The sequence below is a fragment of the Strigops habroptila genome, chromosome 4 (genome assembly GCF_004027225.2).
Source record: "Strigops habroptila isolate Jane chromosome 4, bStrHab1.2.pri, whole genome shotgun sequence".
Lineage (NCBI taxonomy): Eukaryota > Metazoa > Chordata > Aves > Psittaciformes > Psittacidae > Strigops > Strigops habroptila.
Genome location: NC_046358.1, coordinates 68106150 through 68121200, shown reverse-complemented (window position 1 = coordinate 68121200; position 15051 = coordinate 68106150). Strand labels below are relative to the sequence as shown.

The 15051-nt window shown below is 43.4% G+C and overlaps 1 protein-coding gene across 4 annotated transcripts in view; it reads left to right on the top strand.

Annotated features, from left to right (window-relative positions):
- The window catches only part of GLYR1 (glyoxylate reductase 1 homolog), a 28584-nt gene extending 14743 nt beyond the window's left edge, over positions 1–13841 (top strand). For 3 of the 4 annotated variants that reach the window (XM_030485251.1, XM_030485252.1, XM_030485250.1), the window contains 11 exons: positions 1630–1716; positions 2634–2690; positions 3748–3798; positions 3914–3987; positions 5815–5914; positions 7027–7137; positions 7442–7543; positions 8599–8761; positions 9568–9747; positions 10248–10372; positions 10730–13838. In XM_030485251.1, coding sequence (XP_030341111.1) covers positions 1630–1716; positions 2634–2690; positions 3748–3798; positions 3914–3987; positions 5815–5914; positions 7027–7137; positions 7442–7543; positions 8599–8761; positions 9568–9747; positions 10248–10372; positions 10730–10804 — 1125 coding nt within the window. In that variant the 3' untranslated portion in view covers positions 10805–13838. Of the gene's footprint in view, positions 1–1629; positions 1717–2633; positions 2691–3747; positions 3799–3913; positions 3988–5814; positions 5915–7026; positions 7138–7441; positions 7544–8598; positions 8762–9567; positions 9748–10247; positions 10373–10729 lie in introns of all 4 variants that reach the window. The other variant, XM_030485249.1, reaches the window with a different exon arrangement.
- The last annotated feature ends 1210 nt before the right edge of the window (positions 13842–15051 follow it).

Below are 15051 nucleotides of genomic sequence, written 5' to 3'. Positions count from 1 at the left end.
AATAGCTGGGAGAATTCTGATCATGCTGACACATTGCATGCTTAGGTTTTATGGTATTAGCTACCTCAGAGCATCAGAATGCTTTGAGTGAGTTGGGGTAGTAGAAACTATTTTACTGGCAAATTGCAAGCGGAGTGGTTTTAAACAGTGTATCACAAAGAGGTGGCCAGCTATGTGATAAACGTCTAGCCACAACCATAAATAAGCAGGCTAATGTAGGAAAGTAGCTTCTGGAAAGTAATGTACTGACAATTAAAGAAACTGATGTGAAAATATAACAGTACTGCTGTAATACTGTTTTCCAGCCTGTGAAATAATTGTAGAATCTTGTTGTCTTGCCTGGTTCTCGTAATTTCCTCGCTCTGGGGTAGAAAACGCCAATATGACTGTCCTGTGTTACTGCAATGTTGGGATTTGGAGGGTTTGCACCATCACATTCCAAATTGTGGCTTTCCAAATAATAAGAATGCACAAATTCAAGAATCCAGTTGTTGCTGAAGCGTGTTCTATCTAGAAATGCTCTGTAGGCATACGTGGTCATTCAGATACTCTTGTTTTTAAACTTACATGCATATTTTCAGAGGACCAACATGACTTCATAGGTATCAGAGCAGGTTTCATCCGTGCTTTACCAGTTGAAACAGCAGCATGGTCTCTAAGGAGAGAATTTTAGTGTGCAAAGCTCTCCCTAGACACTTTACGGTTAGAGGCTGATGTGTAAGTTGTCCTGCTAATAGATGAAACAGTTGCATCAATGTAGGGTAGTCCTAGCAGTCTAGGACTCCAGCAGTCCTGTTCTTACCTTTTTTGCAAACAGCGCTCTGCTCTTGTGGTTCTGCATGGACACTAAGGTACATTGTGCATTTTCAGGAAGTAATTTGGGGTGGGGAGATAATATTACTCCATTTCTGAACCCTCATTTCAGGAAGATAACACATACTATGCAGAAGTCCTTTACATTCTCTTCATAGAACATAAAACCCTGTATGTCTATAGCATATGTCTATGACCTATAGCATAAAGACCTATTTTAAGCTGTATATCTTTGGGGAATAAGAAAGATAAATTTTAATCTGCTCAACAGTTTAAAAAAAGAATTATCATGAAATTACAAATCATGGCCTGTTGAGGGAATGGGACAGGCCACATATCAGTTCTGTCTCATGGACTGTGCAAACTTGAGCAGATGTGACTGTCAGCCACATGCTTAGAAGGTTCTCCTTTTAACAGGTAGGCTACTTGTTTTTAAGATGGGAAGGTTGGAAGAGTTAGACCTCTATGCAGAGGTCTGCATCCACCAGAGGAAAATGCTGGATCAGGTCTGATCGTTTGTTTCTCTGCTCGTTGCATGATTACACAATTGCGATGATTCCTCTTACATATGAAGAATGGATTCTCCAGAAGCGATAACTATGATTGTTTTGCTTCGTTGGCAGTTCATGTTTTCTTCACCTCACCCGTGTTTGATAATACAGGGTGTGTTTAACTATGAACACATCATGGAAAGGCATGTGAAATGGAAGGCATTTGTAGTGCTTTTCAAAACGTTGTGCTCATATGATCAACTTGATGTGGCCAGCCACTGAGCCAGGTTGTAAGCTCTTTCTGATCCTCCTTCTATCTCCTCAGGACCTCACAATTCCAGAGTCAAGTACAGTGAAGAGAGTGATGACTGGAACAGTGGCTGGATTTAAATGGCCACCAACTGTCAGTGAGGTGAGAAACTTTACAATATATGTGATTTAGGAACTGAGTTTGTTGAAGCAAATCTAGAACCTCTTGTCTGGGCTGTAAAATAGTGAGATCTTCTTTTCCTCTTGTAGGAACAAAGATGCTCTTGTTCTGTCATTCTGAAGTGTAACAAAGCTAGACGATATCCTGGGCAATTAAGACTGAAATCTTGTTTCCCAGCATACTACTTTGTGGATCCATTTGCAGATTCACACTTACTGTGCTGCATTCAATTTTGCACTTCTTGTTTCAAAAATATTTCTGGGACTGGCTTCACAGAACTGGAGGAGGTGAAGTGGATAGGCTCTCCCTGTCTGGATACTATCATACAGAATAGTTTCATTTGATTTCTCTCATAAGCAGCTTTTGGAAATATTTCATTTTTTGTGCATAAATAAGTGTTCAGTAAAGCAGAGTAAGAGCAGCACGCCTGAAGGGTAGTGCTTGTGATGCTCACTGGGGAGGTGAGATACTTGGGTTTACAGCCCTTGTTGCTGTTAATGTGGGTTGCCTAGCATTTGACAGTGCTACGTGTAATCCACAGCTAGTTCCCAGAATGCTGTTTTAAGGAGTTCCGTGGAAGCTGGGAAAAAAATGTTTTCATTCCCTTGTGAAGAGGAAGAAGTGGGATATGAGATCTGTTCCTCCCATGTTAATCTTGCTCATAATCTTCTTTGGTTTTCCAAAGCTGGAGGAATTTGATTTGAATGGCTTTGGTTTTGAGAATGAAACACAATGTAAACTGCTTAGTTGAAACAGGCTGCTTGATACAGCCGATACGTTTAGTATTTTCCACCTTAATCTGTCATTCTCGTGCAGCTTGGGAGAACAAGGGAATTGTACTGTGGTTGCTCAGTGACTCTCTGGGAATGTTTCTTAGCCTGTGCTTTCTCTCTCTGTAGCCTGTGAAGGACAGTGATCCACACTTCCATCACTTCCTGCTGAGTCAGACAGAGAAGGTGAGGATTTGGCAGACAGAATCATTCTGCTGGTCTGTCTAGCTTGGCATCCTGCCCTGTGCTGGGACTAAGTGCAAGGAGTATGTGTAAAGAGCTTTGATACTCTCTTCTTTGGGGGCTAGCGGCAATTAGATTCTCATGTGTTGAATTACTTCCTAACCTTAAGGTTTAGAATGATTTGGCATTGAGTTCAGTGAATAGTTTAAGTAATTAAAGATAATCTGACACCAGGATTTGACAGCTCTGTTGTAAATTCTGTAGATTGAACATTGAGGGGTAGGAAAAGCTGGTTTTCTGTTTAAAATCCCTGTTGTTAGGATGTCTTCTGTTGTCCTACCAGTTCCTTCATCTGGATGAACTTGTCAACTAACTGAATATGGCAGAATTTCCAGGACCAGAAAAGCTCCATGTAAAATATAGCCAGCTTATCTCCTGAGAGTCAGAAGCCTTGCAGGATTTTATCTTCAGCAGTGAACATCAGGAGGAAAAGGAAAGATCAAATCAAATGAAAAAGGATTTATATCTAGCTGAGGATCTGGGCAGAGCCAGAAGGATTAAGAGCAGCTAACAGTTGTAATCTAGACAAGCCTCACCATAAGCAGTATGAGAAGGAGCAGCCTTCACGTTAAGATTTGTTGAAAGCCACCTGCCTTCTCACATTAACAAGAAGGTTTTGCTTCCACAGCTGCATGGACTTACTGAGCATAGGTAGGAGGCAAAGCACTCTATGGCAGGCTTTCAAGATCTCTCTTTAATTTGGCCAAATGTGAGAGTAGGGTTGCCCTGGGTCCTTGCCTCTAGAGGAGCCAGTCATGCTAACTACAGATTGGAGTTTGCAGTACCTGCTGGGGCAGGGTGGGAAGGGAAGAGCTTAGTGTGTTGCAATAGTGGTTTTTTTTTATTTTCTCCCATTGGGGAAAGCCTGAGAGTTTTCCTTCTTTGCATATGGTGGTGGGTAGGTGAGCTGCCTCTTTCTATCTAACAAGGATATGTCTGTTTGCTCAGCAGAGCAAATCAGTACTGTCCTTTCCCTGAATGCTTTGTCTTCTCCATACAGCCAGCTGTCTGCTATCAAGCCATTACAAAGAAGCTGAAGGTTTGTGAAGAGGTAAGGCAAATCTTGGTTTTGGTGGGTTTTCTTACTGTCTTGAGGACTTGCAGTTCCTCCAGAGCTGTGCACTCTATTTTTTTCCCCCCCCCCCTCTTCCCTCCCCCAACCCCAGGAAACAGGATCCACCTCCATCCAGGCAGCAGACAGCACAGCAGTCAATGGCAGTATCACGCCTACAGACAAAAAGTAAGATCTCCAACGCACTTCAGCCATTTCCCTTTTTCTCCTTCCCAGCTCAGACATGCAGCCATTATCCAGCTTGTCACTGAGAATAAATAAACCTAACGTTTCCCTCTAACTACAGATCTCCTCTGTCCTTGTGTGAAACTCTGATTTGGGGTGCGGGAGGGGAGGAGACAGCTAAAAACAAACAGGGGCTGTACAGTAGAAAAATTCAGAATAAGGCCTGGCCTGGATACATTTGCAATTCAGGGCTTTTCTGCAGTTGCCCTTTTCCTGTAAGGCATGCTGCAGAGCATGAAGCATCATTATCTCTGAGTGCTGTATGAGGCAGAAAGATAAAAGGGTACTTTTCTCCTGTAGTGCCTGGCAGTTGAGTGGGATTATTTAATCACTCTCCTGAGCATGTAGAAGACAAGAGGAAGAGGGAGGCGTGTTCTCCCACCACAAGAGCTTTGCTGTGTAGCACGTGAGCTTTCTGGTTTCTTCTAACGTCCCCCTTCTCCTTTCTAGAGTGAGAGAAGCCTAAATTGAGCTTCCTGTTTCACTCTGTAACTTCCGCTCTGTTCAAATTGAGCTCAGGCCGCAGCTTGCTGTTTGCCATTAGGGTCGTTCTCATGGGATGTCAGTTCTCAACTGTACTCCAGGGGAACTACAATAACAATGAAGCTGTTCAGGTAAAACAGTCTCACAGGAATATGTGGTTCAGAGGTGGGTTGGGAGAAAAAAAAGTATCTCATCTGTTTTAGAGACTTGAAAATAGGTGGACCTTGGTTAAGTGACTTGCTCTGACCTGTCTAAATGAGTTTGCTCTAACAAAGGCAGCATGGCTAGCGGGGTGAGTGCAGGTGGCTTGCAAAAGCCAAAGTGCATCTGTAGTGTGGCTAATTCTGAAGAATTAACTGGGGAACTGCCAGGCAGATTTTGTCGTGAAGTTACATCACACATGTAACTGAACACTTCAGAATCTCCTTACAGAGTTGTTGGTTTGCTAGGAAGCTGCATGATGTATAAAAGGAGCCTTGCAGCAATGACTGCAAAGGAATTCCTGTTGCAGGTAACTATAGGGGTGAAACTTTTTAGCACGTTGTCTTTTTCTTGAACAGGGAGAGCAAAACTCTTGCCAGCTTTGGGAGGGTGGGAGGAGGAAGGCAGCTCGTGTCTGGAACTATCATACCGTTGCTCATGGTGACCTGTACTGGCCTATTGGTTCCTTTCTTTCTGTGCCTGTCTGAAATCACAGCTGTGGAGCAGGGGCTACTTTTAAGCATCATGCACAGACCTAGCCTTGTCTAGTTAGGTCTGTGCATGATGCTTAGCCCATCAGTCCTTGCTGAGCTTTATTAAAATAAAGATTGTAATGTATCATTCAATAGTTTAAGCAAGTCATTGTACATGTGACTTAGTTTAAAAATCAGAAAATTAATTCGAGAAGCACCTGCTGATCTCTAAAAGTTCCCTTTGTCTTCAGTAAGGCAATGGCTGGCAACAGAAAGCAAAAGAGGAGTAATTTTAATAAAACAAATCCCCCCCAGACAAACAAAAAGCCCAGACCAAACCTATTATATTTTGGTAGTCTTCTGAAGCAGGCTGAAGAGATTCTTCAGAAAATTGTTAGGGATGCTTGGTAAGCAAAATAAACACCAGCTTGCTTTAAAAGCTCAGTATCTGCCTATTCTAGCTGTGGCTGCAGTTGAACGTGTTTGGTTTTGGTGTGGTTTTGGGACTTTTTTGCTGGTGATGCTCCAAGGTTTGTTCTTCATCATCTCCGAGACCATGAGAGGCTGGCACCAATTGCTTTCTCTTGCATTAATGTTTATCTTTTCCTCTCAGGATAGGATTTCTGGGACTTGGCCTGATGGGAAGTGGCATTGTCTCCAACTTACTGAAGATGGGTCACACTGTCACTGTCTGGAATCGGACTGCCGAGAAGGTAGGCATGTGCTTAAGGTACAGATGATGATATTTAACCTTTCCTAAATGTGGGAGAGGATGCCCAAGAAACAGAAGTATATGCTTGCTACCTTGTTTGTTATTAATTCCTAGGTGATTGTTGGGAGCCACTTTTGACTAGATGAAGCTGTGGTCTGTCATAGTATGGTCACTTCTATGTGAACAGTCCCCACCCCACTGCCATTTTGTATGAGAGGAGAGAGTTGCCAGAACAATTATACCCTTGTATATGTGTTGGGGAATGCAGTGTAAATTGCCTCTGGAAATACTGCTCATATAAATAGCCAAGTCATCGTCTCATGGAGCCAGACAAAAAGACTTGCTTGGGAGTTGATCTGAGGAGTGGTGTAGTAAGATGCAGTGCTTGACCACAGCCTCATCTACACATCCATTGTTCTGTTCATGTGGCAATAACAAAGGTTCTGTTGAAAACCTGCTCTGTCATAAGACCAGGATGAGAAGGGTTTTATAGGTATATTCAAAGTGAAGATGGAGCTTATATTACGCTTATATTTTAGCCAGTGTTATCCTTTGTAGTAGAGGAGGAAAAATAGGTAACTAGGGGAGCTGTGGTAGTCATATGATATTGTGGAATATCAAAGGCAGGAAGGGCACTGTGTTTACTTTGATAAAAGGGATTGAAAGATATTTTTTTTAACTGCAAAAACTGGCTGATAGGAGGGGATAGGATAAGAAGGAGCCAAGACTTTGAAGCAGTAGGCCACTGAAACACGTCTCAGCTGTGCGTATTCCTGTTTACTGTCCAGTAACACCTTTTTCTATGTCTGTTTACCATTATTTTTCTTCTCATCTCTCCTCCAAACCCTACAACCTTCAACCTCTTATTATACCAAAGCATTCTCTTTCCTGTGTCTGTCTTTGAAGTTCTTCACTTGGGGCTTCAGAAAAGCTGCAGGAGAGCCCTTTGTATGTGTGTGTGGACAAACCAACAGCTCACAACCCTGTTGCTATGAATATGCCTCACTCCCTTTGAGTTTGGTTCTAGCAGCAGACTTTGTTTCAGCAAAGTGCTAGAGAACCCATTTGCTCCGGGCTTAATTTTTCTTACATTTGGATTTGTGACTTTTGCAGTGTGATTTGTTCATCCAGGAGGGGGCACGGCTGGGAAGAACCCCTGCTGAAGTTGTCTCCACCTGTGACATCACCTTTGCCTGTGTATCAGATCCAAAAGCAGCAAAGGATGTAAGGATTAGCTCTTATTGTTCCTCCACCAGCTAGACTGCATGATACAGTCACTGGCAGTTCTGATTCCTACCAGCCATGGTAGCCTGGGTGGGTCACTGAAGATGCTGGGCAGTGCAACTGTGTAAAAATAGGTGTCCCAACAAAAATCATACTTTTAAAAAAATAACCCCTGGGGGCTAGGTTTTGACATCCCTATAGGAGTCTACCGATGCAGTGCCAGGCTTACTTGGACTGCTGTTCTGCAGGATTGGAGTTTCTTTGCAGACACCCTATTGCTTTACCGCTCTTCTGTTCCCCACAGCTGGTACTGGGTCCGAGTGGAGTGTTGCAGGGGATTCGCCCAGGAAAGTGTTATGTGGATATGTCCACCGTGGATGCAGATACAGTGACAGAGCTGGCCCAGGTAATCACATTGAACTGAACTTCTGCCATTTGTGATTCAGCAGCAGTACGGAGTTCTTGTTGCTTCAGGCAGTAAGCTGTTGATAAGAAAGATGCTTCTGAAGATTCTTGGGCTTCTTTTAGGAAACACTCAAGTCCCAGGAAAATAAGATAACATAAACTGTCAAATCTTGACCAGCAAACAAAGTTGGCCAAGACATTCCTGGATGATAAAACAAAGCCTGTAGATTGGGCAGGGCTGTTAGGTGGCACCAATGCAAACAGCAGCCAAATTTTGATCCCTTAAGAAGTATTTGTAGCCAGATTGGTATTCTGTAGCAAATTGGAGGACAAAGCACTGTCTAGATTAGTAACTGCCCTTAAATTGATAAAATGCATAATCGTCTGCTATTTTAAATGTTCTGATTGGGGAAAGAGAATGCCTTCATGTTTCATTTTATAGAAATATAGAGAGGATTTCTGTAGAAGCGTTCTGAAGTAGTATCTTTGATTTCCTTTTTGATGTCATTATTGTTATTCTCTGCCCTGAAGGCAGTGTGTCGTGTTGCATGAGGAAGGGGAGCTGGTTTTGGTGAAGTTTTAGCAGACATGTTGGTGATGCAATAGTGTACAGCGTGAATTGGGAGAGTGAGGAGTCATAATATTAGTAAACCTATGGCTGGAGAGATCTCTCAAAGGCCTTTCCTCTTTGGGGAAGAGGAGGGGGAATATCTTCTTGGGTTCTTACACCACATGTACAGCTTTGGCACCAGTTCCTTGCCCATTACTGGTGCCATGACAGAAGCACAGAAGTTCAGCTTCTTGAAACAGGCACAGTAGTAATGGGTGTAGGAAAGTGTTGCTGGAGTGTGAGGGCAACTGTTGGTCTCGAGTACCATTTGCAGGATGGAGCATGTATTAGTGTTTTCCTCTCTTTATATGTCTAAGCTATTTATTCTGCTTTCAAATTCTGTCCTCAGGGACAGGAATGCCCTAAACGATGTTCTTGCTGTACTGCCTACACAGCATCAATGCATGCTGTTCATGCACAGCTAAACAGAGATGCTCTTTTTCCAGGTGATAGTGTCCCGGGGTGGTCGCTTTTTGGAAGCACCGGTCTCAGGAAATCAGCAGCTATCTAATGATGGGATGCTTGTGATCCTGGCAGCTGGCGACAGGGGTTTATATGAGGACTGCAGTAGCTGTTTCCAAGCGATGGGGAAGACCTCATTTTTTCTAGGTAATTGAAACACAAAGGGCCTGATAGCAGTTTCTTAGTCACTGCAAGGACTGAGAATTCTAGCAAGGAGTCCAAAAGGCATGTATCCTCTGTTTCTTGTCTCCATAGGTAGTATGGGAAACTGGCCTGCTATTCTGGAACTTGGCGAATTTCAGAGCTTCTAGCCTAACTGGAGGTTTAACTGGGGTTTTTTAGTCTGGAGAAGAGAAGGCTTAGTGGGGACCTTAGCGCGCTCTACAACTACCTGAAAGTGGGATGGAGAGAGGAGGTGGCTGGTCTCTTCTCCAAAGAAACAAGTGACAGGACAAGAGGAAACGGCCTCAGGCTGCGCCAGGGGAGGTTTAGACTGGAGATTAGGAACAATTTCTTCCCCAAAGGTGGTCAGGCATTGGAACAGGCTGCCCAGGGCAGTGGTGGTGTCACCGTCCCTGGAAGTGTTCACAAACCGTGTAGATGAGGCCCTCAGTGACATGGTTTAGTGGTGGCCTTGGCAGTGCTGGGGAATGGTTGGACTTGATGATCTTAAAGATCTTTTCCAGCCTGGTTGATTCTGTGATTTTTCTTTTGAATGCTGGCTCATTTTGGAGGATCCGTGATGCTTTTTATTTTAAATCTTACTTTTTTACAATTTCTCCCTTCCTTTGAGTTCTTGGAAAATGGGTGAGTTTCTGAAGTCTTTCAGGGGAAGGGAGAGTTGCCAAGTGCTTCATATGAAGAGTCTGGTAGTGTTAATACTGTGTGGGATGGGGGAACAAGGCTGTTGTATCTCTTCTGGAGGAATGCCCAATGGTATGTCTCACTCCCAGGTGAAGTAGGCAATGCTGCCAAGATGATGCTGATTGTCAACATGGTCCAGGGCAGCTTCATGGCAACAATAGCAGAAGGACTGACTTTGGCTCAAGTGACTGGCCAGTCCCAACAGACCCTTCTGGATATCCTCAATCAGGGACAACTTGCCAGCATCTTCCTGGACCAGAAGTGCCAAAGTAAAGTTCTCTTACATTGTTTTGTTACAGGACATTTGCCACAATCTAGCAGCATTTCAGATAATGGCAGAAGGGAGAAAATAATCGTCCCATCTTTATCAGCCTGGGATTCTGGGTATTTTAAGCATTCTGGAAATGAAGAGCTGCATTCCATTCCTTTCCCTTCATAGCCAGGCCTTCTGAGAATTCACCCTAAGCTCCGCATGGTCTACAGCCTGCTTAGGATTTGAGTTCACAGTGCGGATTTCACTGGGGCAGTGTAATAAATAAAGTGGAGGGCAAGCTGCTTTGCAGTCAGAGTTTGCTTTGTCAGTGGGCAGTAGTGACATCTGCTGTGGCCAGATGAAGATAGAGAGCAGAGAAACAAAAGAGCTAAAAGCAGTGTTCCCAGTGCTCAGCATGGGAAAGGGAAGTTTGGTGTGGAGTTGCATGCCCTTGCAGTAGTGTGGGCTTGATTTACTTTTGTCATGCTTATTTTTTGCATGCATTCCTCTTGACAGATATCTTGCAAGGAAACTTTAAACCTGATTTCTACCTGAAATACATACAGAAGGATCTTAGATTAGCTATTGCACTGGGTGATTCTGTCAACCACCCAACTCCCATGGCAGCTGCTGCCAACGAGGTAAGAGTTATTCAGTGTTCAGATATGTGTTGCTCAATGTTTCTTCAGTAGAACCATTTGTCAGCCAGAGCCAAAATCTAAGAATTACATCATCTCTGTAACAAGGGAACGGTAATTGAAATACATTTTGAGTAGGATGGAATTGAATTTATTTTGATTTTAGAAGCCCTTAGAATGTCACATCAGTAAACACAGATGGCCTCACCAAGACCTGGTGTGTTCTGATTTGTGTTCCTCCAATGACTTGATATACAAAGCAGTTCTCTGGTTTCCAGTGGTCAGCAAAGTAGTTTTTCTGCTGGGGAAAGGCTTTGCACAAGCGCGGACACTGATACTTTTCTAATTTCTCTTCTCCAGGTCTATAAACGAGCAAAAGCATTGGACCAATCAGACAACGACATGTCTGCAGTGTACAGGGCCTACATCCACTAGGCTACACCATTCTTACTGTTAATACTATGATTTATTGATTAATATTATTATGATACTGGGTTTTAACTCTGGACCAGTCTATCTCTGTCTTTACATTTACTTTTATACACAGACTTTGAGATCTGCCATGGAGGCAGCTGCTGCGGTGAGCCTTCCCCTGGTGGCAGAAGGGGGGGAGGAGGGGGCTTGGATTATTGCAGTCTAATTAGAAAAATCCATGCCACGCACTGACAGTCATGGAACAGAACAGTGGCGGCTTGTTCAGAAGCTCTGAGGCAACTCTGCCAGAAATCTGCTGCTTGGCTGCTTTTATTTTCCTCTTTGTATGCTTGTCCAAGATGCTGTTTCTAATGATCCCTTTTCTTCTTTGCCATGAAATAATGCGTGTGTTGGACCCTCTGCATCTAGAGGACAGGTGACATACATCCCATCTACCTGTGAATATCACTAAAGTCCTTGGTCCCAAGTAAGGTGAGGAACATTCCTCACCTTAGTTAATTGGCCACTCTTAGAGAACAAAGCACCTCCCATGGAGGAGAATGGCACTTCAAAAGGTAATCGGGTTGCATGCAACACTGTCTTGATTCTGTTTCTTTTTAAACTTCCACCTCCCCAGCACCCTGATGGAGGTATTCCTTGTACAGTTAAGAAGAACAGATTACATCCATGTCTTCCCCTGTACAGACAGCTATAGCTTAGGGAACACAAACCTTAATGAAAATGAGAGAATGCTAGTGTAAATGAGCCTCCTAAAAGGCTAATCGCAGCTGCCCATCCCACAAACAGCATTGAAGATCAACATGTTTGCATAGAAAACTGCAAGAGTAAGATGCAGCCTAAAACTGGGACGGAGATACTTTGGGGAAGGAACAAATCTTAGGGTTGCTCCTGGGCTTAGCTTATGTTGTGTTGCTTCACTTGCTTGATTCTTTTTTTTTTTTATCCTTGTAGTCAGTAATGACAAAGGTGTCTTGGATTAGAGCAGTGTCACAAGCAGAGTAATGAGTCTAAAAGAGGTGAAAAGAACAATTGTAGAGCAGGGAGATTAGGATTCCTGAGCTGCTTCCCACGCTCGCTCTCTGGCCTTTGCATGGTCATTATATCCCTTAGCCTGTTTGCCCATCTGGAAAGGTGGGTGCTGATTACCTACCTCACAGGGATGCTTTTGTGTACTGATTAGTGATCTTTATACATGTCAGATTTTCCATACACATTCTTAGTGTTGCTGCTCTGGGCATGACACTAGCACAGTGTGAAACTTTTTCCTGTGCCTGTGAGTCTGTGGCCAGATAGCAACTTCTAGAAAGACTAGGAAATAAAATGGGAGGCTAAGGCCACTCACTGCTGAGCTTCTAGCTTTCTAGACTAGAAATATGGGACTTTAACTGTAGATGCCAAGGCTGGAGAGCAGAGATGCTCTCACTGTTGCTAGCAGAGTAACCCAGAGCCTGTCTCAAAAAATTCACAGAGCATGGTTTTTTTTTTTTCCTTTCCTCCCCCTTCGCTCTTATTGTTCTCAGCATTAGCCTTTTAGGAGGGTTCTTGCATTTTAGATTTGAGAGTTAGTAAAATGCCAGTAAGAAATTTTATTGGCTAAAATCACTTCAGTGGCACAATCTTCTCTCTTGGGTTGGGATTCTGACAGGAAAGAAAGCAAATTCAAATGAGACCGTGTTCCTTTAAACCTGTGAGGTCTGCCCCTCCCGCCGTCTTATTTTTCTGGGAACTTCATGGCTGTGTAAGGAAGTGTTCCTGTGGGTTAGGATTTCTTACCAATCCTGCTTTGTGCAGCATGTGCATATGGTTCAGGGGCACCTTATTAAGAAACAGAGAAAGTATAAGATGCTTGTTATGAATCGTGACATCTAACACCTAATGCTGTAAATGTTACTTTGTTGAGTATTTCACTGCCTGTGATCACCATTATTTGTGGGCTAATATTGTGTTACGCATTATGTCCTGTGGTGAACATCTAGTAATAGAACTATTAGACATCACTTTGTCCATTTGTCAGTGGTATGTGTGAACAATACGAGTTATACATACATACATGTTTCTTTGGCAGTGCAACGTCATCCTGCCTGTAGATATCCATATTAAAGGCACATATAACTACCCAGGATAACCAGCCATTAGCCTGCTTTTGACACACTTACGCTTCTCCTGTCCAGAAGAGCTCAGCTGTTAGCATCAGAAGTCCTTGGTTAAACATACCGCAGTTAAGAAATCACATGAATTGTGTATTGAGGGCATCTGGGGAAATGGTGGTTTTGGGGGCAGGAGATAGTTTTAGGTTTTATAGTGCAAGAAATCTTTTGGGAGGAAAAGAAAGGTACTGTCCCAGGTCCAGTTGAGAGTGGAACTGTGCTGAGCCAGTGCAGCAGCATCCCTGACCTGTCCCTGTGGAGGTCCCTTGGGCCAGAGTGAAGATGAATGGGTCTGAGCAAAGGGAATGGAGGATCTCCCTCTTTTTTACTTTGTGGTGCCTCTGGATGGAGCGAGAGTACCAAAGGAGCTCTCAAGTCCCATAGTTCACTATGTATTTCATAGTGAACTCAACTGTATTTGTGAGTGGGAGAAACACTCCCTAGTACCTCGCTGCTGCAGGTTTTGTTTTCCAGAAATACTGTAGTACTCAAAACGGATATGATTATTTATGTGGGAGTGGCAGGTGCAGACTAGTTCAACACTGTAATTTATCCTGGGAAAGCCTGACTGCAGCTTCCTGGCGAGGAATGTGGATGTGGAGTGGCTGGAGGGTGAGGTACACTCACCGGTGGGCCAGGGAGGAGGAGGAGACTGAGGGCTCTGACGTGGATGTGAAGTGAGGAGGGGGGAAAGGGTGAAAACCCAACTGCTTCAGATGCCATTTGAGATGAACTCGTATCAGTACCGCTCGGATTCTTGTATTTATGTCTGTAGCCTCTGAACATGGATCTTCATCCGTTCCTAGGCCTGAGATTTGGGGGGAGGAAAAAGGGGGAAGCTGTGGTTTGAGAGATGCTCTAATAAAACTGGCTAGTCAGTGTTGTCTTAATATTGTTGACAATTCTGTAAAGTTCCTTTTTATGAGGATTTCTGTTTTAGCAGTTTGCTTTTTTTGACTCCCTTCTTTTTAAAGAGAAAATGTGAGACTTGTGAAAAGCTTGTAAGAAAAACTTTCTTTTTTCCTAAATGATAGATCCTATAGTTAATTAAGGTTGTGAATTTTTATTTTTTGCCTTGTTTTTAATTAACATTTGTCATTCAGAATAGGATGTGTGAAAATGTTTAAATGGCAAAACAAAAAGATTTTTTTGTGCAATTAACAAAGCTACTGGCAAAAAGAATAAAACCTTTCTTGGTAACACGATGTTCTTGTGACAGTTCCTAAAGCCTATCAAACCTCTACTGCAGCACTAGATAATTATGTGTGTTCCTCAAAACATTCAAAACTTGGAGATGCTGGAAACCAGCAGTACTCCCGAGAACATTTTGGTCCTTGCAGAAGCCTGATTTTGTCAGTGAGGTACTACAAAGGCTTAATTGGGATAGATTCCAGACTCTGCATGCAGAGAGCTGCGTGCATCTCGACTGAGAGGTGGAGGAAGGCTTAGTGTTAAAGCAAGGGATGTTGAGAGGTGGAGGTCCGGGGATTTTCTGATGTTGGTGACTTCTTGTGTTGTCCAGGTGTTGGGAGCCTGGTGGCCCAGTTGCTCTGTCTGGAGCACCCATCCTTCTGGCTTTTGGTGTTTTTTGAGCACTAATTCTTAAGAGCACAAATTCAGCAGCGAGTGGGGTTTCCTGGGACAAGATCCCCTAACTGAAGTGTTCGCAAGCTCCAGAATGTTGCTTTTTGATGATCCAGGCAGCAGTTGCTGTCGAACAGCAGTAGATGTTCATATACTGAAGTGTAAAGGGCTAGTACTTGATATGCTTTAGCTAATATGAATGACAGGTGCTAAAGTAAGGAAAACCTCAGGTTTAGCACTGTGATTAAGAGCAATGCAGAAAGTGGGGAAGCAAGGCCACCCCATTGAAGTTGTGCCCACAGCAGGAACAGGCAGTAGCAGAATTTCACATGCTCTGTGAAGGAACAGTGCATTCCCTTCCACAGCCACCTTGCTGATGCAGCAAAGATGATGGTGCTCTTCGCTTGGCCACCTCTCAGCTGCAATAAATCCAGTGTTAAAACCCACTAATGTCAACACAGACACTTCAATGCCAGAATAAATTTATTGCAGTTTCAGAGTTTTGAGAGGAAACTG